The sequence below is a fragment of the Schistocerca cancellata genome, chromosome 5 (genome assembly GCF_023864275.1).
Source record: "Schistocerca cancellata isolate TAMUIC-IGC-003103 chromosome 5, iqSchCanc2.1, whole genome shotgun sequence".
In the NCBI taxonomy this organism is placed as follows: domain Eukaryota; kingdom Metazoa; phylum Arthropoda; class Insecta; order Orthoptera; family Acrididae; genus Schistocerca; species Schistocerca cancellata.
In genome coordinates, this window is record NC_064630.1 from 701,115,829 (window position 1) to 701,143,259 (window position 27,431).

General features: G+C 39.1%; 1 protein-coding gene across 3 annotated transcripts in view; it reads right to left on the reverse strand.

Annotated features, from left to right (window-relative positions):
* Positions 1 to 27,431, reverse strand: part of LOC126187331 (C-1-tetrahydrofolate synthase, cytoplasmic) — a 167,606-nt gene that overhangs the window by 93,686 nt on the left and 46,489 nt on the right. For all 3 annotated transcript variants that reach the window (XM_049928352.1, XM_049928354.1, XM_049928353.1), the window contains exons 2-5: positions 18,985 to 19,052; positions 13,757 to 13,955; positions 4,373 to 4,509; positions 847 to 939 (exon numbers count right to left, since the gene is read on the reverse strand). In XM_049928352.1, the coding sequence (XP_049784309.1) occupies positions 847 to 939; positions 4,373 to 4,509; positions 13,757 to 13,955; positions 18,985 to 19,043 (488 nt within the window). In that variant the 5' untranslated portion in view covers positions 19,044 to 19,052. The remainder of the gene's footprint in view (positions 1 to 846; positions 940 to 4,372; positions 4,510 to 13,756; positions 13,956 to 18,984; positions 19,053 to 27,431) is intronic.

A 27,431-nucleotide genomic window follows, 5' to 3' on the forward strand; every position in this document is an offset into this window, starting at 1 on the left:
TTGCCTTTTTCCTTGGTGCACTATGTCCTGTGCATCAACAGCCCAATAATGGCTTTAATCTCTAGCATCTGAAGGGTTAGTTCAAGCCAGAGGTTGTTTTGTGATGTTCTGATGTTTTTTGTGCCATGACTTGCACCACCTCAATTAGGTTACACTGAACATGGACCATGATGGTTTTTTTTCCCCTAGGTGACAAAGTGTTACCCACTCATCTACATCTCCAGGATGAGTATGCTGAGGGCACTCCCATTTTCCAAGATGACAACATCCATGTTCATAGGGCAGCACACTTATGTTCTGGGTTTGATGACTTCTCAGCCATCCTGTCACACCTTGACTAGCCAGGTATATCACCTGATCTTAATCCCACAGAAAATGTCTGGGTCTGTCAAGAACATCAGAAGCTCTATGGGATCTAATCATCAACAAGTGGTTTCAGTTGAATAGGCCATACCTGAAGAAACTTGGGAACTCCCTTCATCACTGTATTCAGACAATCATCAAGGCCAGAAATAGTGTTTAACACTATTAGTAGTGTTTAACAGTATTAACAGTGATGTCTCCTTGGGGTACTAATTTTTTATGTGATGTAGTAGCTAACACCTTCATTTAGGAGATGGTGGTATTCAGTCTCCAACACAGCAGCAACTTCTAATTCCGTTTATGATCAACCTACAGCTTACAGTGCCATCAGGACCACAAGTCAGATAGCAGAATTTCTCCACATTTCTCAGTACAGTTACTACTGATTATACATTACTACTTCTATTTCTTACTCTAGTCCAATGACCTTATTTTTACTCTTTTCACTTGGTATTTCAAGTGCACCTTAAAACTACTACATACCTTTTTATTAATTCCATGACACCATTTGGAGTGCATGGCAGGAAACCAGTCAGATCACCAACTGCTACTTTTCCTTCATTAACTGTGTTCAACCTGTAAGAAAATAAATACTTCATTTCTTTTGGTAAATATCCCATTGCACAGGCAGTGACCACTCTAAAATATTGAGAACATGTGAACAGTATAACATTGTATCACTAAAAAAAGTGATACCCTTGGATTTTTTTTAACATAAATATCAACTGAAACTATTTTTGTTGCTCATGAAGTAGAGACGTTCTTTCATGTAAATTCAATCTATCAGAATAGGACTAAACATTGAGTCCTCCTGTGATTTTTCATTACTCTGCAACTCATCTGAGTGACAAAAGAGACAGAGCACACAAAGAGTTGACTGCCTAATTCCAAACAACAATCTTTCAGAGTGTCAAAATATCTCCTCTTTTATGCTGAAGAAAGGAAGTTCACATACTCCTTGGCACATTTCTAATATCACCAAACTTATGAAAACAAACACTAGTTCCTACTGCTTTTTATCAGCAGAGGTAGTTATTATTAAAACTGCATCCCCACCACTCTGGAGCATGATTTTATCTTGAGTCCTCACTGATAGTCTTGTGCTTTTTGTCTACATTACATTGATAGAAAACCCCAAGCAATGCATTTGTACTAGTACAACATTATTCAGATTTACCATTAAAAACAAGATTCAAGAACAATCACTAAAGCAAAGCAGCCACTATATTTCCACAAATCAGAAGCAGAGCAACTGTGGCTCAACTTCCAAACATAGTTGACCAAGCACTGAATAAATAATTATCTAGTAAAACAGTTCACAATTGGAAGGATCATCCATGATACTCAGTCTCCATAAAGAAACTCCAAAAGAAAGAGAGACTACTGCATAATAGGAGGAAGATAAAATATAGTGCTAGAGAAATCGATACTAAATGAAAAGTGTTTGGCTGTAAGAAGGGCAATTGTGTTGTTTTAAATGACTACCACAGCAGGATCTTAATGAGAGATTTCTCACAGAACCCAAAGAAATTCTCATCATGCACAAAGGCTATCAGCAGCACCAAAGTTAGTGTCCAGACCCTCATGAACAGCACAGGAACTGAGGGTAGCAAAGCAAAAGCAGATATGCTGAAGCTGTCTTCAAATGTTCCTTTATTAAGGAATGTACAGAAGTAGCTCCCCCCCCCCCCCCCCCCCCCATTTTTAATTCTCAGATACCTGCAAAGATAAATGATAAAGGTATTAGTGTCAGTGGTGTTAAGCAAACACTGAAATCACTAGGATTGAACAAGGCCCCAGGGCCCAATGAAGTCCCTATCAGATTTTATACAGAATGTGTAGTTGCGTTGGCATCTCTTTTAACCATAATTTTCTTTCAGTCCCTCAAGCAACAGAAAACTATGACTAATAGTTGGGAGAAAGCACAAGTCACACCTGTCTACAAGAATGGTAACAGAAGTGATAAACAAAACATCCAATATCATTAACCTCCATCTGTTGTAGAATCTTAAAACGTATTCTGTGCTTAAACACAATAAGGTATCTTGAACAGAGCAACCTCTGCCATGCTAACCAGCATTGATTCTGAAAATTTTGGTCATGCTAAACCCAGCTCATGCTTTTCTCACATGAATTCCTGAAAACCATGGATCAAAGCAGCCAGGTTAGATGCAGTATTTCTTGACACTTGAAAAGCTTCTGATTCAGAATCAAATCACCATTTATTAACAAAACTATGACCACATGGGGTACCAAATGAAATTTGACTGACATTAGCATTTCTTGGTAGAGCACTTTACCTTGGATTGAGAGTAACTGACAAGAGTAGAAGTCACTTCAGGTATATTACAGGGAAGTGGTTGGAACACACACTGCTCATGTTGTGCATTAATTATCACAGCTGTCCCCAGCTGGTGGTCTAGTGGTTAGCATCACTGCCTCTAGATCACAAGGACCTGGGTTCTGCTCCTGCCCAGATCTCATGGACTGAGTGTTTGTGTTGTACTAATTATTACATCTCATCCTCTTTACAAAAACTTGCAAGTTGCTAAAGTGATGTCAAGTACAAAGACCCCAGATAGGGTCTCGAAGCCAGTAAAGCATGTCTTTTTTTCACTTTTCACAATCACTTTCTTACAGGTTAACAAAGAAACATTGAAAAAATTGACTCTGTAGAATTTAGTTTTGGCATGATATCAGGTATATCCAAAGAGTAACGTAAACTGAAATAATATGGGGCTGGCCAAGATCTATATTTTACTATACTCATTGCACAAAACATTGTTTTCTACACACTTCTGAACAATAAAGAAATTTTTGCTGGTTTCATTTGTAGTTCCCTTGGATTCCAGTAGCTAGATAACCAGTTTTATCATACATCTGCCCAAATAAGTAGATTATGAGTCATTAATGTAGTCACTAAATGGTAAAACATGTGTCTTGACTGTCAAAATAATTTTATTTCTGATCACATGATACATTCACCCACCCACCCCCCCTCCCCCTCTCCCTCCCATCCTTAGCCAATATCATCAGATCTGTGGCATAAAACATTGGGTATAGGATGAGATATTAAAAGGAATACATTGCAGCAGAGGATGTACCTATCAGAATCATTGCAGTGTGCCTTGTCACTTACTATTACATAACACCATCAGTGGGCAGCTTCTCATGAAGGGTGCAAGAACAAATACTATTATTAACAGGAACCACTGACATTTATGGCCTAGCAGCAAGTTACTCTTATAACACTGATATCATCAGTCACTGCAGTTAAACTGCAAATAATTGAGATAATCAGTCATTGTAATTTTGATATGTGCTGCCATGCTATGTTTGAATTCCAGCTTTGGAGTACTGCAGCTATGGCTTTGTTGGTGAAAATTTGATCCCTTTAATTAACAATTTTTTCTTATAAATACAACCTAAATGATATACTTTTCATTGTTATTTGTTTTTCCATCTTAATAATAATAATAATAATAATAATAATAATAATAATAATAATAACTGATTATAACAGCAGCTACAGAAGACAGCCATCCAAACAAACATATATTTTATTTTGCTTTTAATACACATTTGTCATATAATTATTATGCCTGACGGCACTGCATTATTTTCACTGACAGCATCATGGCAGTTGGGCACTGACAGTGTTGTGGAGCAGAAAGTGACAAGACACACTGTAGTTTTCTGCTGTTACAAAGTTGCTGAAATGTACTCCTTATAATGTCTTGCTTTATATCCTATCTTTTATGCCACAGATCTAATGATACTGTTCTCCTAAAATGCTTCATCATACTAAAAATAAAATTATTTTGGCACTCAAGGAAAATTTTTTACCATTTAGTAGCAATATCATTGCAAATCTCCTTACAGGTTTTTCACCGAAAGTTATAATATTTATCAAGTCTTCAGATAATTCAGTGCTATATATGTATTCATATTTTTGAAACTTCCTGAATGGCCCTAAAGTGAATATTAAATATGAAAAATCTTGGCTTACCCATCAACATCCTTGTCAGGAGAGACAGCATCAGTTACACGGTGTGAGTCAATAGGATTATCGGAATCCAATGGCATCTGGACTATGATACCATGTATATTTGGATCATTATTCAGTTTTGATATTTTATTGAGAAGCTGAAAAAATTATCATCCTATTTAGATACATGTGTCACGACTTTCATTTCTGACTTTCTCACCTCATTGTGCAGTCATAAATGATTACATTTTCTCTTTTCCAATCAACGACAGATACGAGGGCTATCCACAAAGTACATTACGTTTTGGAATTAAAAATAAATAAAGTATTGGAAAAAATTTTTATTATATACAGATGAAAGCCACACTTAAATACTACTTTTCTACATAGTTGCCATTTAAATTAAGGCACTTATCGTAGCGATGGACGAGCTTGGAAATTCCTTCGTCGTAAAATTCGGCCACCTGTGCCTTCAACCACGTGGTTACCTCTTCTTGAAGCTGTGCGTTGTCATCAAAACGCTGCATAGCCAACCACTTCTTCATTGCTGGGAATAAGTGGAAGTCGCTCGGTGGCAGGTCGGGACTGTACGGCGGATGAGGAAACAACTCCCACTTAAAAGATTCGAGAACTTCACGAGTGGCATTTGCCATGTGGGTCCAGGCGTTGTCGTGAATCAGAAAGATCTTTGAGCTCAACTTTCCCCTGCGCTTGTTTTGTATTGCTCTTCTGAGGTTGTGCAGAGTTTGGCAATACCTTTGAGAGTTTATTGTAGTGCCTCTTTCCAGGAAATCCACAAAAATCATACCTTTTCTGTCTCAAAAGAGATAACCACGTGGTTGAAGGTGCAGGCGGCCGAATTTTACAACGAAGGAATTTCCAAGCTCGTCCATCGCTACAATAAGTGCCTTAATTTAAATGGCAACTACGTAGAAAAGTAGTATTTAAGTGTGGCTTTCATCTGTATATAATAAAAAAAAATTCCAATACTTTATTTATTTTTAATTCCAAAACGTAATGTACTTTGTGGATAGCCCTCGTATAACATTGTGATTTTACACACAGAAAAATAAAATGTGAACATAATTTTATTTTACAAAAAGTACAGAACATTTACATATTTTGCATGAGTTTTATGTTTCCACAGTGTCACACAGAAGAAGCACCCCATTATCCTATTTACTGGGGCACACACAGTTATCTATGTTAAAGAGATACGATGAGAATGAAAGGTTGCTCAAAAAATTGAAAGACCCAGCAACTGAAATTCACAATTTGCTACTTTGCTGGGGTGGGAGGCGGCAGGGGTGGGGGGTTGGGGGGGGGGGGAGGGAATAACTGAAAAAGGTATGGTAAGGAAATACGGAATCAAGAACTACTCTGTATCTTAAACAGAAAACTGTACAAGTGAAAAAACGTGATTACATCCCAAACAAGTATCAGTCCACTTCAGCCTGGAATTTTTGTGTCACCAATCTTCTGACTGGTTTGATCTGCCCTGCCATGAATCTCTCTCCTGTGCCAACCTCTTCCTCTCAGAACAGCACTTGCATCCTATATCCTCTATTATTTGCTAGCTGTATTCCAAACTCTGTTTTCTTCTACAGTTTTTACTCTCTACAGCTCCCTCTAGGGCCATGTAAGTTATTGTGTGATATCTTAACAGATGTCCTACCATCCTGTTTCTCCTTGTCAGTGTTTTTCTTGTATTTCTTTCCTCACTGATTCTCTCAAGGACCTCCTCATTTATTACCTTATCAGTCCACCTAATTTTCAACATTCTTCTGTAGCACATCTCAAATGCTTTGATTATCTTCTTTTCTGGTTTTCCCACAGTTCATGTTTCACTAACATACAATGCTTTCCTCCAAATGTACATTCTCAGAAACTTCTTGCTCATATTAAGGCCCATGTTTGACACTAGTAGACTTCTCTTGTCCAGGAATACCCTTTCTGCCAGCACTAGTCTGCTTTCTATGTCTTCCTTGCTCTGACTGTCACACTTTATTTGGCTGCCTACAGAGTACAATTCCTTAATTCCATCTACTTCATGACCACCAATTCTGATGTTAAGTTTCTTGTTGTTTTTACTTCTGCTACTTCTCATTACTTTCATTGTTCTTCAATCTACTCTCAATCCACATTCTGTACTCATGACACTGTTTATTCTATTCAGCAAGCCCAAAAATTCTTTTCACTTTCACTGAGGATAGCAATTTGTATCTGTGAATCTTATCATTGATACTCCTGAATTTTAATTCCACTCTTGAATCTTTCTTTGATTTCCATCCTCGCTTCTTCAATGTATAGATTGAATAGTAGGGACAAATGACTGCATCACTGTGTTACACCCTTTTTCATCTGAGCACTTCGTTCTTGGTCTTTCACTCTTATTGTTCCCTTTTGGCTTTTATATATATTGTGTATTACTCAACTTTCCCTATAGTTCACCCCTATTTTTCTCATAAATCTGAACATCTTGTACCATTTGACATTGTTGAATGCTTATTGCAGGTTGACAAATCCTATGAATGTGTCTTGATACTTCTTTAGTCTTGCTTCCATTATCAACCACATCAGATTTGCCCTCTGGTGCCTTTACCTTTCCTAAAGCCAAACTGATCATAATCTAACAGGTCCTCAATTTTCTTTTCCATTCTTCTGTATATTATTCTTGTCAACAGTTTGGATACACCAGCTGTTAAGCTGATTGTGTGATAATTCTTGCCAGCTCTTACAATCTTCGGAATTGTGTGGACGATGTTTTTACAAAAGTCAGATGGTATATCAGCAAACTCATACATTCTACACGTCAACATGAGTAGTCACTTGTTGCCACTCCCCCCCCCCCCCCCCCCAATGATTTAGAAATTCTGATGGAATTTTTTCTATCCCCTCTGCCTAATTTGATCTTAAGTCTTCCAAAGCTCTTTTAAATTCTGAATGTAATACTGAATCCCCTATCTCTTCTATATCTACTCTTGCTTCTTCTTCTATAATGTTGTCAGGCAGGTCTTCCTCCTCACAGAGGCCTTCAAAGTACCTATCTGCACTCCAATCTGCATTTAACAGTGGAACTCCCATTGCACTCTTAATATTACCATCCTTGCTTTTAATTTCATTGAAGGTTTGTTTTGACTTTACAGTATGCTGAATCTGTCCTTTTCGATTTCTTCACATTTTTCATGTAGCCATTTTGCCATAGCTTCTCAGCACTTCCTATTTATTTCATTCCTATTTGACTTGTATTTCTACATTCCTATTTCCCTGAATGTTTTTGTACTTCCTTCTTTCATCAATCAACTGAAGTATTTTTCCTGTTACCCAAGATTTCTTTGAAGTAACCTCCTTTGTATCTATGTTTTCCTTTCCAGCTCCTGAGATTACATGTTTTAGAGATCTCCATTCCTCTTCAACTGATTTGCTTACTGAGCTATTCCTTATCGTGGTGTCTATAGCATCAGAGAAGTTTAAGCAGATCTCTGCATTCCTTAGTACTTACGTATCCCACTTGTCTGCACACTGACTCTTCCTGACTAGCCTCTTAAACTTCAACCTGCTCTTCATCACTACTAAATTGTAATCTGAATCTATATCTGCTCCTGGGTATGCCTTACAATCCAGTGCCCGATTTCAGCATCTCTGCCTGACCATGATGAAATCTAACTGAAATCTTCGCGTTTCTCCCAGCCTTTTACAAGTATACCGCCTGCTCTTGTGATTCTTGAATAAGGTATTCCCTATTACTAGCTGAAATTTACTGTAGAACTCAATTAGTTATTCTCCTCTCCCATTCCTAGTACAAAGCCCATATTCTACGTCTACATCCACATCTATACTGGGCAAACTATGGTAGAGGGTACATCCCACTGTAACAGTTGTTAGGGTTTCTTTCCATTCCACTCACATACAAAGTGGGGAAGAATGATTGCCTGAATGCCTCTATGCATGCTGTAATTATTCTAATCTTATCCTCACAGTCCCTATGTGAGTGATATGTTAGGGCTTGTACGAGTAGTATATTATGAGAGTCATCATTTAAAGCCAGTTCTTGAAACTTCATTAGCAGACCTTCTGGTGATATTTACATTCATCTTCAAGTGTCTGTCAGCGCAGTTTCTTCAGTATCTCTGCAACACTCTGCCACAGATCAAACAAACTTGTGACCATACGTGCTGCAATTCTCTGTATATATTCAATATCCCCTCCCCTGCTAGTCCTATTTAGTGTGTACCACACACTGGTTACACAAGTGATTTGTAAGAAATCTCCTTTGCAGACTGATTGCACTTCCCAGCATTCTGCCAATAAATGGAAGTGTACCACTTGCTTTACCCACGACCGAACCTATATGATCATTCCATTTCATATCCCTACAAATGCTACACCCAGGAAATATTATAGTCATAGAATACATTTTTTTTATTTTATTTTATTTTGTGAAGTGTGCAATTTTACATTTTTGAACATTTAAAGCAAGTTACCAGTCTTTGCACCACTTTGAATCTTATCAAGATCTGACTGAATATTTATACAGCTTATTTCAGACAGTATTAAATTACAGATAAATGCAACATCTACAAAAAGTCTGACGTTACTATTAACATTGTTTGCATAGTCATTAATATACAACAGAAACAGCAAGGGTCACAACACAATTCCCTGTGGCACATCCGGTGATGATTCTCCACCCACAATAACATGCTGCATTCTCCCTACCATAAAGCCCTCAATCCAGTCACAAATTTTACTTGATACCCCAAATGATCATACTTTTCCCAATAAGCATAGGCTTGGTATTGAGTCAAATGCTTTTCGGAAATCTTTCTCCTCTCTCGTTCCAAGTACCAAGCTCATATTCTCCTGCAACCCTTCCATCTACTCCTTACAGCTGCACTCCAGTCTCCCATAACTATTAGATTTTCATCTCCCTTTACATATTAAATTTCTTGTTCAATGTACTCATACTTTTTCTATATCTTCATCTTCAGCTTGCGACATCAGCATGTATATCTGAACAATAGTTGTTGTCAGTTTGCTGCTGATTCTGATGAGAACTGCCCTAGCACTGAACTGTTCACAATAGCTCATTCTCTGTGCTACCTTCCTATTCAGAACAAATCCTACTCCCGTTATACCGTTTTCTGCTGCTGTTGATATTGCCCTGTACACATCTGACTATAAGTCCTTATCGTCTTTCCATTTCACTTCATTGACCCTTACTATATCTAGATTGAGCTGTATCATATCCCTTTACCATGTTCAAACTTCTGACATTCCATGTCCCGACTCATAGAAAATTATCCTTTCATTGGTTATTGAATCTTCTTCTCACGGTCACCTCCCACTTGGCAGGCACCCCCCAGAGGATCTGACTGGAGGATTAGTCTGGAGTCTTTTTCCAGTGGAGAGATCATCACAACACTTTTCCAATTACAGAACACATGTCTTGCAGATAAACATTGTGTGTCTTTAATGTAGTGGTTTGCATTGCCTCCTGCATCCTCAAGCCATTGATCATTGCTGATTCTTTTGCCTTTAGGGGCAGTTTCCCAACCCACAGACAAGCGAGTACTCTGAACCTCTGTCCACTCCTCCGATCTCTTTGACATGGCCATTGGTTGAATGAGGGCGACTTCTTATGCCATCAGTCGGTCGCCACTGCTGATGATTTTTTACTCAAAACATAAACAGCAGTAGGGTTCAAGCCTGGAAGTGAGGAAGGTTTGATTACTAATCTAAGATGCTACCACTAAACCATGGGTGCGGGTCTGGCATAGGACCTCTATAATACACTTTTTTAAAAAGATTGAAATAAAAAATTCAGCTGGACAATCCCCCAGATTCTCTGGACCATTCCATTCAGATAAGATCAAAGAGACAATCGATAGCTATAGGCAAAAGTTGTTAATAGCATTTATCCAGAGTTCACTATAGTCCAATTCATGAACGATGGCGAGCCTGAGGCACAGGCACTGTCTGCAGTGTTGCCAGTTTGAAGCAACAGTTGCGGTACATGTATACACATGTTTTGTACTTGAAGACTGCATGTTGCCTGCAAGTTACGTATGTTGCTGGCTTAGGTACAATTTGTCGCTTACCGCCACCATCAACGATGACAACTCACAACAAATGGAATAAAAATTCACTAAATAACTTGTCACGATCACATGTAATGCTCACATGTAACAGTAACACGTATATTTGAAATAAATTACATAAATACTAAAGAAATTCAGAGTAGGAATTTAACTCCATGGAGAAGAAATAAAAACTTTGAGGTTCACTGATGGCATTGTAATTATGTCAGAGGCAGCAAAGGATGTGGAAGAGCAGCTGAACAGAACGGACAGTGTCTTGAAAGGAGGATGTAAGATGAACATCAACAAAAGCAAAATGAGGATAATGGAATGTAGTCGAATTAAGTCGGGTGATGCTGCGGGAATTAGATTAGGAAATGAGAAACTTAAAGTAGTAAAGGAGGTTTGCTATTTGGGGAGCAAAATAACTGATGATGGTCGAAATATAGCGGATATAAAATGTAGACTGGCAATGGCAAGGAAAGCGTTTCTGAAGAAGAGAAATTTGTTAACATCGAGTATAGATTTAAGTGTTAGGAAGTCGTTTCTGAAAGTATTTTTATGAAGTGTAGCCATGTATGGAAGTGAAACATGGACGATAAATAGTTTGGACAAGAAGAGAATAGAAGCTTTCGAAACATGGTGCTACAGAAGAATGCTGAAGATTAGATGAGTAGATCACATAACTGATGAGGAGGTATTGAAGAGAATTGGGGAGAAGAGAAATTTGTGGCACAGCTTGACTAGAAGAAGCGATTGGTTGGTAGGACATATTCTGGGGCACCAAGTGATCACCAATTTAGTTTTGGAGGGCAGCGTGGAGGGTAGAAATCGTAGAGGGAGACCAAGAGATGAATACACTAAGCAGATTCAGAAGGATGTAGGTTGCAGTAGGTACTAGGAAATGAAGAAGCTTGCACAGGATAGAGAGGATAGAGTAGCATGGAGAGCTGCATCAAACCAGTCTCTGGACTGAAGACCACAACAACAACAAATACTGAAGACATTTAGAGGTATTTTTAATGTAAACCAAATGAATTTTTCTATTTTTTTTCCCTCTTGTGGAAACTGTTTCAACAAGATGAAAATAAGAATTTAAAAGGTCTTATGCCACTACATATTTATATACATATGTGAATAATACAGTATTCATGACCACAATGGGGAAAGTAAAGATACCCACTCACCTCACAGTGGAGACACCTGTAGACAGGACACACAATAAAAATAGTAATTTGGAAACTCAGTTTAGAAAATTATATGTTCTTCTTCAGAGCACACATCTAAACCTACAATCTACAAACCACTGTGAAGTGCATGGCAGTGGGTATATCCTATTGTACCAGTTATTACAGTTTTTATTCCATTCACACACAGAGCACAGGAAGAATGACTGTTTAAACGCTCCTGTGCACACTGTAACTAGCCTAATTTGTCTTCACAATCCCCACAGGACTGATATGTAGGGGCCTATTGTATATTCCTTGAATCATCATTTAAAGCCAGTTCTTAAAACTATAAGTAGGCTTTCTTGGGATTGGTTGCGTCTATCTTCAAGATTCTGCCAGTTCAGTTTCTACAGCATCTCTGTGACACTTTCCCATTGGTCAAACAAACCTTTGGTCATTCATGCTGCCCATCTCTGTACACATTAAACACCCCTGTTAGTCCTATCCAGTACAGGTCCCACACATTATATGTGTACTCTGAAAAAAAGAACATAAGCTCATAAGCTAAGCCACTTCTCCACTAAATAGTCATTAATTATTTTTGCCAGTCCTAATAATGGAATGTCCAGGTTGGAGTATCAACAATAAGAAAAGGACAGATTACTACTCACCATAAAGATGGCATGTTTAATTGTGGACAGGCATAACGGAAAGATTCTTTTACACTGAGCTTTTGGCCAAAGCCTTCTTCAGAAAAGAAAACACATACGCATTCAAACAAGCAAGTGCTCCTCATGCACACATGACTGCTATCTCCAGCCCTTCTGACCAGAAAGCAACTGTGGCATTGTACAAATGTGGTAACCCAGAGTGGAGCAGGGAAGGGGGAGGGGTACCAGGGTATGAGTGAGGGCAGGGAAGTCAGCACTGTCTGGCAGAGCATGCAGGGACTAAATGGTGGCAAGACAAGGCTGCCAGGCACAGTAACAGGAGGCTGTGAAGGAGGGGGGGGAGGGGGCAAAAAGATAAAAGACCAGTGAGTGTGGTGGTGCAGAGTTGCACATAGTAAGGGTGAGTGGACATGAACTGGGGGGTGATGATACAACAGAGGGGGCAGAAATTGGTCGGTAGAGGGAGTAGGGATGGTAGGTTACCGTAGACTGAGGCCAGGATAATTTCAGGATCAGATAATATCTTGTCATAATGATAATTCCCATCTGTGCAGTTTAGAAATGAGGGTGGTGGAGGGGAGGCCATCTGGATTCTCCACAACTTTTCTGAACTCCACAGATGGAAGTTATCATTACAATATATTTTCCACTTCCAAAATTATCCTGGCCTCTATCTACAGTAACCTATCACCCCCACTCCCTCCAACCATCAGTTTCTGCCCCCTCTGTTGCATCACATCCTTCCAGTTCATGTCCACTCACCTTCATTGTGTGTTGCTCTCTGCCAACACACCCACTGATCTTTTCTCTTTCTCTGCTCCCCATTTGCCCAGCCCCTATCTCTCCCACACGGCCTCACAATGCGGCACCTGGCAAGCCTTGTCCTGCTGCCATCTAGTCCTGCTCCACCAGACAGCACTGACTTCTCTCCCCCACCTGTCCATCTGTACCCTGCTGTCACCCTCTCCTTACTGACACCCCCCCCCCCTCCCTGGACTGTTGCTTTTGTACAACGTGATAGTTGCATTCTGGCTGGGGTGACCAGAGATAGCGGTCATGTGTGTCCAAGATGTCCTTACTCATGTGAACGTGTGCATGTTTTCATTTCTGTAGAAGGCTTTGGCCAAAAGCTCAATGTGTAACCATCTTCTCATTGTGCCTGTCTGCAACTCAGCATATCGTCTTTATGGTGATTAGCAATCTATCCTTTTTGTAATATTGTTCACTAATTCTAATATTTGTATTGGAAACAGAATTTCCAGCATCTTTACAAACATATGGAGTAAAGACTCTACTATTTTGAAATATGGAGTGACGTTACTATCAGAAGTTTTATTTCCCATGTTTAGCTGACAGCCATAAATTAGGAACAAAATTCAAAATTTTCTGTGAAATTGCATGTGATTAAAATATAGTTATTCAGAAGAACATTAAACAATTTCATACATTTAAATGATTATCATGTAGCAGCTGAGAGTTTCATACCTCTATCTCTGTTATACTCTTTGGCAGCTTGATATGGGTAGCTTCTATTCCAATTTCTGTGGCAGCTTTGATTTTCATTCGAATGTAAACATTTGAATCTTCACGGCCCCCAACTTGAACAATGGCAAGTCCTGGTTTGAAATGTGGTAATTCCTTCTTTATATTTGCTACATCTTTTGCCAATGACTCTCGTATTTCTCTGTAAAAACATAAATTTACTTAAGCGAATAGAAAATAAAGGCTGGAATAAAATAACATGTTATTCTATCACTTTTATTAGTTACTTTGACAAAATTTTTGATAAGACATCAACAATGTAAATGCAAATGCAGAACTTTCAACATTATGGACAGTTAATGAGTTTATAAAAGACCACTTAAGCTTTTAGCACTGACAGTCCATTTTCATGATAGTGTTCTCTATCCATCTCTCTCAACATGGAGTATTTGCATGAACTATTTGAAAATGGTGCACACAATATAATTTCCTAAAAAAACAATTCTAAGTAGTTTCTCTGACAACCAGTTATCAAACCTCCCCATTCCAAATCTATTGATTGTTATAGGACATAAGAAGGAAGATTAGGGCTTAATTGCCCACAACAACCAGGTCATAGAGAGAGAGCACAAGCTTGGATATAGGGAAGGACAGGGTAGAAAGTCGTCGCGTCTTTTCAAACAAACCATCCTGAAATTTGCATTAATAGATTTAGGAAAAGACCCATCTCTGAGGACATTAAAAGTCAATGTGGTTGTAAGAGCAATGAAACTGTATAGTTAAAACAACTGTAACATTGATCTGAAAGGTCCATATGTACTTAAGTAGACCAGGAGGCATTTTAATAAAGAAGATTTTTTGCAACTGAATTCTTGATTAAACAGGTCACTGATTACATTCCACATCAAAATTGGATAAAAATTCTGAACTTCTGAGTTGTCTGTCTATTGCTATGCTGGAAAAAACAACTGATTGGCAAAAGTGCACCTGGGAGCTCTAAAGCCTAAAACCTACTTCTAACATGTCAACTATCACCAACATGAGTCTATATGGATGGTAAGAACCACCTATATGGATCCCACAATCCCTGTCACATTACAATAATGTAAGCTAAAAAATTAGAAGTTTGTTTTTGGCTTTAAAAGTGTTCTTACTTAAGTACAGTATAGACAGTTGCTTTTCCTGATGAAGACATTGGAGAAAGTTTGGGAACAAAGTTTCTAGCATCAACATTTTTGGATGAATAATATGGGATATCACATGAAATTTGAGACTGGGTTGAGAATTTCTTGGTACAGAGAAAGCACCACTTTATCTTGGAGGGATAGTCAGTGACAGACGCTGAAAAAGCTTCTGATGTGCTCCAGCAAAGAGTGTTGGGATCTTTTCTCTTCGTGCATATTATTGACCTGGTAGACAATACTAGTAGTGACTTCCAGACAATTTGTAGATGATTCAACTGTCCAGTTCAGTTCACTGCACATTCCATGGACAGCTGCATCAAACCAGTCTTCAGACTGAAGACTACAACAGCTACATACCTTACCTATAACAGAATTGAATCATACCTTTCAATGTTTCATTTGTTAAGCCTTTCATTCTTTTAACTTCACTGGGCTTTATTATGGTGCTTGCATCATTAGCAAAGAGCACTATGTCTGCTTTATCAGTGAAAGACAAGTCATATAGCAAGAACAGGGGTGGTCTTAGAATTGAACCCTGTGGAAAACCAGTAGTAACTCCCCCTCCCCCCTACCCCCTCAGAGCTGCACAAGCTGTCCAGCAACCATCTGCTTCCTATCAGCTAAATATGAAGTGAACCACTTGCTCAGTCTATATTCAAAGCAGTAAACCGTAAGTTTCTCCATCAGCACATTGTGATTTACACAGTCAAAAAGCTTCAACAAACCTCAAAATGAAATGATGAAATCTTGTCATTCTGATATTTTCATACATGGTCAAAGAAATAGTAGATCTAATGCTCAGGGAAGAGGCCATTCTGCAAATCAAATTGTGACTGACTCGGAACCTTACATTTTCAGATATGCTTAACCACTTTTAAATGGATTACCCTTTACCAAAACTTTCAAAAAGTATGTTAATAGTAAAATGGGTCAATAGTTATCAATATACGATCTAGTGTTTTGTAAAGGGGAGTCCAACAATGAAAAAGGCTGAGTACAGTAGCTATACTGGAAGAACCTGCTTTTAATATTTGCTTGAAATGTTCAACCTCATGAAAATTTCTACTTTCAAGAAGTTATTTATTTTCTTAATTTCCCTGGAAGAGGTCAGAGTCACCTCACATTGACTGAATGCTTGTGATATTGATTTTCACATATTACTGCAATGCTTTTTCTGTCCCTTATTATAACTAATAAGCCATCATGATCTCACATGCCATTTAAAAGTGGATGAGAACTAACTTTCTGAACTATGACCTCACAGACAAAAATGTTGTCTGTTAAGGTGCTAATGAACTGCACAATTCTGTTGGGAAAGTTTACAATTGAGGCTGTACTGTAAGTCTCAAATAAAATTTCTATCCCTTTCCCTCCTTTCTTTTCCTTAGCTAACAAACCTGCTAAGCTGTCTTTCCCCTTCCTATTAACTTGCAGGTCATGCTTCGTGCGTCATCACTTCCCCTACATCACTAATTTGAGTTCACTGAAGCAATCATCTCAGTTCTCAGGTAACTCACTGTGCAAGTTTGTAAAGCCAAGGCTGATCACTCTGCCAAATAAACTTGACAAGACTCACATTTGTGTTCATATTTGCTGCTTTTAGTATGGCTACGTCACTCCTAATGCTAATCTCACATATGAGCTGTTCCCTGCTCAGAACCTGATCCTCCTCCTCTAAATCCCTAGTTAATGCCTTAATGTCCTTTATTAACAGGCCAATATTTGCACTTAATTCCACAAGCATTGTTAATTGGAGCCCTGATTCTAAATTTTCCTGCAGGTGTTGGCCTACAGTCCCCCTCCAATAACTGCTACCTGGCAACAAAGCTTGTTGTTTTTCCAATTAAAAAGTAACTGTCTCAATCTGGTTATAATGATGTGATCAATCTTAGGTTTAGTAAAGAACTCCGTACATATGTACGTGTCCATTGCAACAGCACTGACCACAGTCAGTGCCCACAGCCATAGCTGAAGCCTCTACCACCAGCTGGACTCAATGACCTGCTGACACAGCAACCCCAGTAAAAAAAAGCAGCTGCTACTGCACTGCCCCCTCCGCAAGGCCATGATTGTGTCTGGGATGCTGACAAACTTTTGCAAAACTTCCATACTAGGCAGAGGGTTAGTCAACAGAAAGGGATTCAGCAGAAGTGTGTCTTCCACATGATCATCTCCAGACACCTGTAGTTAAATGTTGCAGCCAGCTGATCAGCATTAGGATAGCTGGGTCATGCTACGGTGCTCAGCCACCACCGTCATGTTCACGCCACAAACCGTCGACCACTGCCTGATCATCCATGCCCCTGGCAGCCAGCACTCTGCTACACTTCACAGTCCGAGGCACGAAGTGAGAACCAACCTGCTCTGCACTGTGGGGGTTCACTGCCACTCTCCAGCCTGTGTTCCACGTTCATCACTGCCACTTCTGCCAGGCAGGCCTGCCTAGCCCCACTGACCAATCTCCAAGTCACTGTCCCACAGTCCTAATCAAGCAACAGCAGTCCAGCCCAATGTAGAGGTAGCAAAGCTGTATGGAACCATTTGCCTCCACAGGAAACACCTGGGTCAGAACATCCACGTCTGAGTGCTCAAGTCCAATGGTCAACACATGCTGTCTGTTGTTGGCCTGCTGCAGACATACTGCTCTACGTTTACTTATGTGTGAAAATACAGAACCTGAGCAATAGATTGGTTGGCTACATAATTTGCACCTCCACTCACCTCCAGCAGAGAGCTGCTCACAAATACAGACACCTATTACACAATCTACAGCTTCTCTTTTTCTTTATTTGGTATTTCCATATGGTTACATTATTTGCACCTCCACTCACCTCCAGCACAAAGCTGCTCACCAATACCAACACCCATTACACAATCTATAGCTTCTCTTTTTCATATTTTGGTATTATCATATGGTTTTGAGTAGATAATAGGTACTTTTGGTTGTTGATCAGATGATTCTGCTTATTTTGTAACTATACTGCAATTTTTGGTGCAATTAATAATGTCAGATAAAAATATGCAGGTATGGAGCGCTTCATAGCTTACAAAATTGAAATTCTAAAATTTTATGGTGAATTTTGACTTATTTATAAAACAACATCAAATTACTGTAATTAAGTGGACAAATGTCAAAGCCTTTAAAGAAATTTAAAGTAAATAACAGTGAAACTGATAGAAGCTATACAGGGGAAGAACATGTATTTACACTGACAAAAAGAAATGTTGATAAATATTATAATTATAACGATTTTAAACAAAAATATTAAATAATTTACCACAAAAAATTGTCCGTGTAATTCTTATGAATAAGTGAGAAATCATTATTGTTTAGACACTATAAATACATCACTGGAAGAGGCCACAAGGGCTGTCCTTGTCTTGGTTGTTAGTTCTTTCTTATTGTTTCAGACAAAACCGGGTGACACTGTACAAATTTTTCCTTGTGTATTAAAACAGTTATTGTATAAAACACTTATAGATTAAAGGAGACCACTCACTGAAAAGCAGTAGCGTTGGGTTGGCACATACAAAAGAAAGAAAACTTGCTAACTTTCGGATTTATTCTTTGACGACTTCGGGGATTTACATTCTACAAGGACTTGTGATATTTATTGTATGAAACAGCATATTTTTACCTTTTAAATTTACCATGGACCAACTCATCTCACTACCAAAGGTAAGTATACCTTTAGTACAGCTATCTCCATCACTGGTGTGTGCTATTTAAATTATGTTATATATTGTTGTTAATTGTGAATAAATTTTGATGGTGTAGTGATGTTATATAATCTCACTCAAGTCTGTTTCATGTCTGTGTCTTTCACCCAGTTTTCATCCTACCTCAGAGAACAGGTCATATTTTTTATTGTCCAATCAAGGACTGAATGAGCTCTGCAATTGCTATCCACAAAAATTTAATTCCTGTGTACATTCTTTACACTGTCTCATAAAACTAAGCTTCAGGTTACTAAAATAATTCCAAAACAAAAAAGTTGTACTGCTGACAGATACTGAAACGTGAAAAATAAAACTTAATATACTTACTTTGCCACCTGTGTCCCTGAGAGAAGATTTCCATAACTATCTCCACCTGCTGAAGTCATTGCTGCAATCTGAAATTATAGATTAGTGGCTTCACAATACATATCTCTGTAAGAATAACCTTTTCAAAATATCACAATTTAAGTTCACAAGAGTTGAAAACACATAAGGGCATGCGGAAAAGTAATGCCTCAAAAATTATTATTCTGTTCTTAATATCGGTTGAGGTATTACAAATAATGCATATTACTCACTTGATTTTCCTACTTCACTAATGCAAGCTGCAACCTCTGCCACCAGAGGGTTACGTACTATAGCGTGTAACGTGGCAGTGTGTAACATAAGTATGTCGGTGCATGAGAAGCAGTGTGTTTTAATCAAGTTTCTAACTGCAGAACACACTTCTCCAACTGAAATCCATAGAGAATGAAAGCTGTATATGTTGATGATTGTATTGACATCAGTACTGTAATCTGCAACAAACTGATGCCTTGGGTTCACTGTCATGGATCTTCCATCACACAGATCTGACTTGACCCTACCTGATTTTGATTTCCTCTGTTTCCGAAATTTAAAGAACATCTTCAAGGGCTTAACTTTGATAGTGATGAAGCAGTAGTGCAAACGGAGGTGGTGATGTGACACAGTCAATAAAGTCAAACATTCTAGAGTGATGGTATCAATAAAATTGAGAGAAATGTGTCTATCACCAGACTGATTACATAGCAAAATAAATATGCAGACATGAAGAATGTTAATAGAGTTTGTTTCATTTAAAATATTTTAAGAGTTTCCACATAAAAAGTTCTGAGGCATTACTTTTCAGCATGCAATTGTTACCAACAAAACTGTAACCTTTATTTAATAAATAATAATATGCTTTACTTTCACTGAAATGATTTCTATCACATTGTTTAAATAAGCTTATGAGAAGAACATCATAGCATGATTTACAAAGTACATAGTTTTAACTCTTTCTTACACATGTACCATCATTTTGAATGCCATTTCCGCTTAATAGGATGCAGATAAAATGAAAAATGGTTTATAAATCATTAGGTTACAGTGGTCTAATTCAGAAGTCAAACTGCAATCAATAGCTGGAAATCCTTCATCACCAGTACTGTCAAGTCTCTTATACAAAGAATGAAATGTGTCCTACACACAAATGTAAACCATCAGAAGAACAAAACAATTATTCATCTAGAAACAAAACCAATGAGGCCAGACAGTAGCTGTGGCAGAAACACCGACACGCTTAGTTCATTAACCCCAAAATTCAATGATTACATATTAACAATCAGCAAACATTGTAAGCTACAATGTCTACAGACTGCTAGATGCAAATGCATTATATTTGCTCCAACAGAAACTGTATTCACCAATGACAAACATTCATTACAAAATCTCAACCCCTAAGCAGATTACAAAAATATTTTTGATAGCTTGACAGACAGTTTGTTGTGTGAAGAAGAGAAGTCACACAAACAATAACATTGGAGTAAAACCAGCCTAAAAATAATTGCCCTGGTGCAAGTAGGGCTCATACTCTGAGGGTTATACACAAACTGAATTATGTATACAGACATTCATCCACCTGGGGAATTGAGAATCTTGATCATTTTTGGCTATAATTGATGTTGACACAAACTGGTAAGATACTGGTCCCAAGAATCCCAAGACTTTTGAGCATGTTTAATTATAAGTTTGAAGTGGGAAAATGGGATAACAAATAACAAAAGAAATATGTTTTTCATATGATATGACTGACTACAGATTACAATTGGTTTTTTTTTTTTTTTTTTTTTTTTTTTTTTTTTTTTTTTTTTTTTTTTTTTTTTTTGAAACCTTGCTTCTTGCTACATTTCATGATCTAGGTCAACAGGAGAAACAATTAAAATCGCTCAAAAGAGGAAAGGCCTCTGGACCTGATGGGATACCAGTTCAATTTTACACAGAGTACGCGAATGAACTTGCCCCCCTTCTTGCAGTGGTGTACCGTAGGTCTCTAGAAGAGCGTAGCGTTCCAAAGGATTGGAAAAGGGCACACGTCATCCCCGTTTTCAAGAAGGGACGTCGAACAGATGTGCAGAACTATAGACCTATATCTCTAACATCAATCAGTTGTAGAATTTTGGAACACGTATTGTGTTCGAGTATAATGACTTTTCTGGAGACTAGAAATCTACTCTGTAGGAATCAGCATGGGTTTCGAAAAAGACGGTCATGTGAAACCCAGCTCGCGCTATTCGTCCACAAGACTCTGAGGGCCGTAGACATGGGTTCCCAGGTAGATGCCGTGTTTCTTGACTTCCGCAAGGCATTCGATACAGTTCCCCACAGTCGTTTAATGAACAAAGTAAGAGCATATGGACTATCAGACCAATTGTGTGATTGTATTGAGGAGTTCCTAGATAACAGGACACAGCATGTCATTCTCAATGGAGAGAAGTCTTCCGAAGTAAGAGTGATTTCAGGTGTGCCGCAGGGGAGTGTCATAGGACCGTTGCTATTCACAATATACATAAATGACCTGGTGGATGACATCGGAAGTTCACTGAGGCTTTTTGCAGATGATGCTGTGGTGTATCGAGAGGTTGTAACAATGGAAAATTGTACTGAAATGCAGGAGGATCTGCAGCGAATTGACGCATGGTGCAGGGAATGGCAATTGAATCTCAATGTAGACAAGCGTAATGTGCTGCGAATACACAGAAAGATAGATCCTTTATCATTTAGCTACAAAATAGCAGGTCAGCAAATGGAAGCAGTTAATACCATAAATTATCTGGGAGTACGCATTAGGAGTGATTTAAAATGGAATGATCATATAATGTTGATCGTCGGTAAAGCAGATGCCACACTGAGATTCATTGGAAGAATCATAAGGAAATGCAATCCGAAAACAAAGGAAGTAGGTTACAGTACGCTTGTTCGCCCACTGCTTGAATACTGCTCAGCAGTGTGGGATCCGTACCAGATAGGGTTGATAGAAGATATAGAGAAGATCCAACGGAGAGCAGCGCGCTTCGTTACAGGATCATTTAGTAATCGCGAAAGCGTTACGGAGATGATAGATAAACTCCAGTGGAAGACTCTGCAGGAGAGACGCTCAGTAGCTCGGTACGGGCTTTTGTCAAAGTTTCGAGAACATACCTTCACTGAAGAGTCAAGCAGTATATTGCTCCCTCCTACGTATATCTCGCGAAGAGACCATGAGGATAAAATCAGAGAGATTAGAGCCCACACAGAGGCATACCGACAATTCTTCTTTCCACGAACAATACGAGACCGGAACAGAAGGGAGAACCGATAGAAGTACTCAAGGTACCCTCCGCCACACACCGTCAGGTGGCTTGCGGAGTATGGATGTAGATGTAGATGTAGATGTAGATGTAGAGGAACAGGTTGTGATGAGTGAGTTTGCATGTAACAAAATATGTGACATGCATGTTATCTTTTGATTGCACTGATTTAGAAGCTTCAACATTTTACACTGCTAAGGAACCACAGACTTTAGGATGTGGCATACATTTCAACATGATACTTCTAGTCATTTATGAGAAAAGGCTTTTTAACAGTTGGACAGACAGACAGACAAGAGAACATTAAAAAATGCAGTACCACAAAGTTTACTTTTATATTCACTCCTCTTCTAGTGTACACAACTGACCTTCCAATTATTTTAAAGTTTTGTTAAAAAACTGTAATATTTGCTGGCTTCACAAACATAGTATCCAAGATTCCAAACACAACCACTCAAGACACAGGAAAATGATTATTGCACAGGCCTTAACTGTTTCACAGTGAAAAGTTTAAGTTTTGATCTCACATATACATATTACACAGTTTCAAACAAGCAAAAATGACTTGCTGGATGCAGAAATACATTTTAATAACTAGGGATTAAATGAAATGCTGTCTGCAAAATTCCTTGCCATCCTCCTGAATAATAAGGTAAAATGAAGTCAACAGCAAGATAAACTAATCCATAAGCTTGGTTTGGCATGCAGAATGAATACTTCTCCAGTAGAATGTGACTGTTCCCAACACATTAACACTGTATGCTGGACTGGGACTTGCTTTTAATGTATAATGATCTTACCAACTGAACTATCTGAACAAAACTATGAGCTACAGTTTTGTCAGTGCTATTTACCATTTCCCAAACCTCATAAAAGCTCTCCTGCATACTTCTCTGGACATGTATTTTTGGGCAAACAATATTGTCTTAGGGGTTGTTTCCAAACAGAACTGTCCAGTGTACAGTGAAGTGTGCAGGGCCATGAAACTTCCACCTTCCAGCAAGATTAAAAATGTAGCATGTTTTGTATGTTGAAGTATATCTGATTGTGATGACTTCAAGACCAGAGTACTAGTTTATTTATATTTTTTGCACTCTACTGATTATGGAATTATGTTCTGCACTGCAGTTAAAATAAAGTAAGTAATTATCAAATGAGCAAAAAGAATATTGACAACATAAAGAAAAGGCTCAATTGCTACTCTCCATAAAATGAGACACTGAGTTGCAGACATTCATAACGAAAAGACTGTTACACATTTCGCTTTATAAAAGGAAAGCCCCCCCCCCCCCCCACGAACCATGGACCTTGCCATTGGTGGGGAGGCTTGCGTGCCTCAATGACACAGATAGCCGTACCGTAGGTGCAACCACAATGGAGGGGTATCTGTTGAGAGGCCAGACAAACACATGGTTCCTGAAGAGGGGCAGCAGTCTTTTCAGTAGTTGCAGGGGCAACAGTCTGGATGGTTGACTGATCTGGCCTTGTAACACTAATCAAAACGGCCTTGCTGTGCTGGTACTGCGAACGGCTGAAAGCAAGGGGAAACTACAGCTGTAATTTTTCCCGAGGGCATGCACCTTTACTGTATGATTAAATGATGAAGGCGTCCTCCTGGGTAAAATATTCCGGAGGTAAAATAGTCCCCCATGCGGATCCCCGGGCGGGGACTACTCAGGAGGACGTCGTTATCAGGAGAAAGAAAACTGGCGTTTTACAGATCAGAGCGTGGAATGTCCGATCCCTTAATCAGGCAGGTAGGTTAGAAAATTTAAAAAGGGAAATGGATAGGTTAAAGTTAGATATAGTGGGAATTAGTGAAGTTCGGTGGCAGGAGGAACAAGACTTTTGGTCAGGCAAATACAGGGTTATAAATACAAAGTCAAATAGGGGTAATGCAGAAGTAGGTTTAATAATGAATAAAAAAAATAGGAATGCGGGTAAGCTACTACAAACAGCATACTGAACACATTATTGTGGCCAAGATAGACACGAAGCCCACGCCTACTACAGTAGTACAAGTTTACATGCCAACTAGCTCTGCAGAGGACGAAGAAAGTGAAGAAATGTATGATGAAATAAAAGAAATTATTCAGATACTGAAGGGAGATGAAAATTTAATAGTCATGGGTGACTGGAATTCAACAGTAGGAAAAGGAAGAGAAGGAAACATAGTAGGTGAATATGGATTGGGGGTAAGAAATGGAAGAGGAAGCCGCCTGGTAGAATTTTGCACAGAGCATAACTTAATCATAAGCAACACTTGGTTCAAGAATCAAGAAAGAAGGTTGTATACATGGAAGAACCCTGGAGATACTAAAAGGTTTCAGATTGATTATATAATGGTAAGACAGAGATTTAGGAAGCAGGTTTTAAATTGTAAGACATTTCCAGGGGCAGATGTGGACTCTGACCACAATCTATTGGTTATGAACTGTAGATTAAAACTGAAGAAACTGCAAAAAGGTGTGAATTTAAGGAGATGGGACCTGGATAAACTGAAAGAACCAGAGGTTGTACAGAGTTTCAGGGAGAGCATAAGGGAACAATTGACAGGAATGGGGGAAAGAAATACAGCAGAAGAAGAATGGGTAGCTTTGAGGAATGAAATAGTGAAGGCAGCAGACGGTCAAGTAGGTAAAAAGACGAGAGCTAGTAGAAATCCTTGGGTAACAGAAGAGATACTGAATTTAATTGATGAAAAGAGAAAATACAAAAATGCAGTAAATGAAGCAGGCAAAAAGGAATACAAATGTCTCAAAAATCAGATCGACAGGAAGTGCAAAATGGCTAAGCAGGGATGGCTAGAGGATAAATGTAAAGATGTAGAACTTTGACAAAAGCCCGTACCGAGCTACTGAGCGTCTCTCCTGCAGAGTCTTCCACTGGAGTTTATCTATCATCTCCGTAACGCTTTCGCGATTACTAAATGATCCTGTAACGAAGCGCGCTGCTCTCCGTTGGATCTTCTCTATATCACTAGGGGTAAGATAGATACTGCCTACAGGAAAATTAAAGGACCTTAGGAGAAAAGAGAACCACTTGCATGAATATCAAGAGCTCAGATGGAAACCCAGTGCTAAGCAAAGAAGGGAAAGCAGAATGGTGGAAGGAGTATATAGAGGGTCTATACAGGAGTGATGTTCTTGAGGACAATATCATGGAAATGGAAGAGGATGTAGATGAAGATGAAATGGGAGATATGATACTGCGTGAAGAGTTTGACAGAGCACATAAAGACCTGAGTCAAAACAAGGTCCCGGGAGTAGACAACATTCCATTAGAACTACTGACAGCCTTGGGAGAGCCAGTCCTGACAAAACTCTACCATCTGGTGAGCAAGATGTATGAGACAGGCGAAATTCCCTCAGACTTCAAGAAGAATATAATAATTCCAATCCCAAAGAAAGCAGGTGTGAAAATTACCAAACTATCAGTTTAATAAGTCACAGCTGCAAAATACTAACGCGAATTCTTTACAGATGAATGTAAAAACTGGTAGAAGCCGACCTTGGGGAAGATCAGTTTGGATTCCGTAGAAATGTTGGAACATGTGAGGCAATACTCATCCTACGACTTATCTTAGAAGAAAGATTAAGGAAAGGCAAACCTACGTTTCTAGTATTTGTAGACTTAGAGAAAGCTTTTGACAATGTTGACTGGAATACTCTCTTTCAAATTCTGAAGGTGGCAGGGGTAAAATACAGGGAGCAGAAGGCTATTTACAATTTGTACAGAAACCAGATGGCAGTTATAAGAGTTGAGGAGCATGAAAGGGAGGCAGTGGTTGGGAAGGGAGTGAGACAGGGTTGTAGCCTCTCCCCGATGCAATTCGATCTGTATATTGAACAAGTAGTAAAGGAAACAAAACAAAAGAATGGACAGTGTCTTGAAAGGAGGATATAAGAGGAACATCAACAAAAGCAAAAAAAGGATAATGGAATGTAGTCGAATTAAGTCGGGTGATGCTCCGGGAATTAGATTAGGAAATGAGAACCTTAAAGTAGTAAAGGAGGTTTGCTATTTGGGGAGCAAAATAACTGATGATGGTCGAAATATAGCGGATATAAAATGTAGACTGGCAATGGCAAGGAAAGCGTTTCTGAAGAAGAGAGATTTGTTAACATCGAGTATAGATTTAAGTGTTAGGAAGTCGTTTCTGAAAGTATTTGTATGGAGTGTAGCCATGTATGGAAGTGAAACATGGACGATAAATAGTTTGGACAAGAAGAGAATAGAAGCTTTCGAAATGTGGTGCTACAGAAGAATGCTGAAGATAAGATGAGTAGATCACGTAACTGATGAGGAGGTATTGAAGAGAATTGGGGAGAAGAGAAGTTTGTGGCACAGCTTGACTAGAAGAAGGGATCGGTTGGTAGGACATATTCTGGGGCACCAAGGGATCACCAATTTAGTTTTGGAGGGCAGCGTGGAGGGTAGAAATCGTAGAGGGAGACCAAGAGATGAATACACTAAGCAGATTCAGAAGGATGTAGGTTGCAGTAGGTACTAGGAAATGAAGAAGCTTGCACAGGATAGAGTAGCATGGAAAGCTCCATGAAACCAGTCTCTGGACTGAAGATCACAACAACAACAACAACAACAAAAGGGAAGGACTGGAACGCAGTTGTCATGTTGAACATAAGCAGCAATCTGGAGGGGTGGGGGAGGGGTAGCAGGGTACTAGTGGGGGCAGAGAAGAGCTCTGTCTGGAGGAGTGAGCAGGGATTTGATGGAGGCGTGACAAAATTGCCACCAACCGCAGTGTCAGGAGGCTGTGCAGCATGGGGGTAAGGAGGGGAAAGGGGAAGAACAAGATGTGGAAATGGAAAAGACCATGGAAGGGGAAAGATGGGTAGGTGTGTTGGCACAGGGTGGCACACTATGAGAGTTAGGGGTCATGAATATGGAGGAGGTGATAGCACAAGGGGGAGGGGCAGAAACTGCTGGATGGATGTTGTGGGGATAGTAAGTTATTGTAGGTTGATTCTGGAATAATTTTGGAAGTGGAGAATGTGTTGCTAGGATAACTCCCATCAGCACAGTTTAGAAAAGCTGGTGGTAGAGGGGAGGATCTAGATGGCCCAGGTTGTGAAGCCACCACTAAAATCAAGCATTTTATGTTCTGCTGTATGTTGTGCCAGA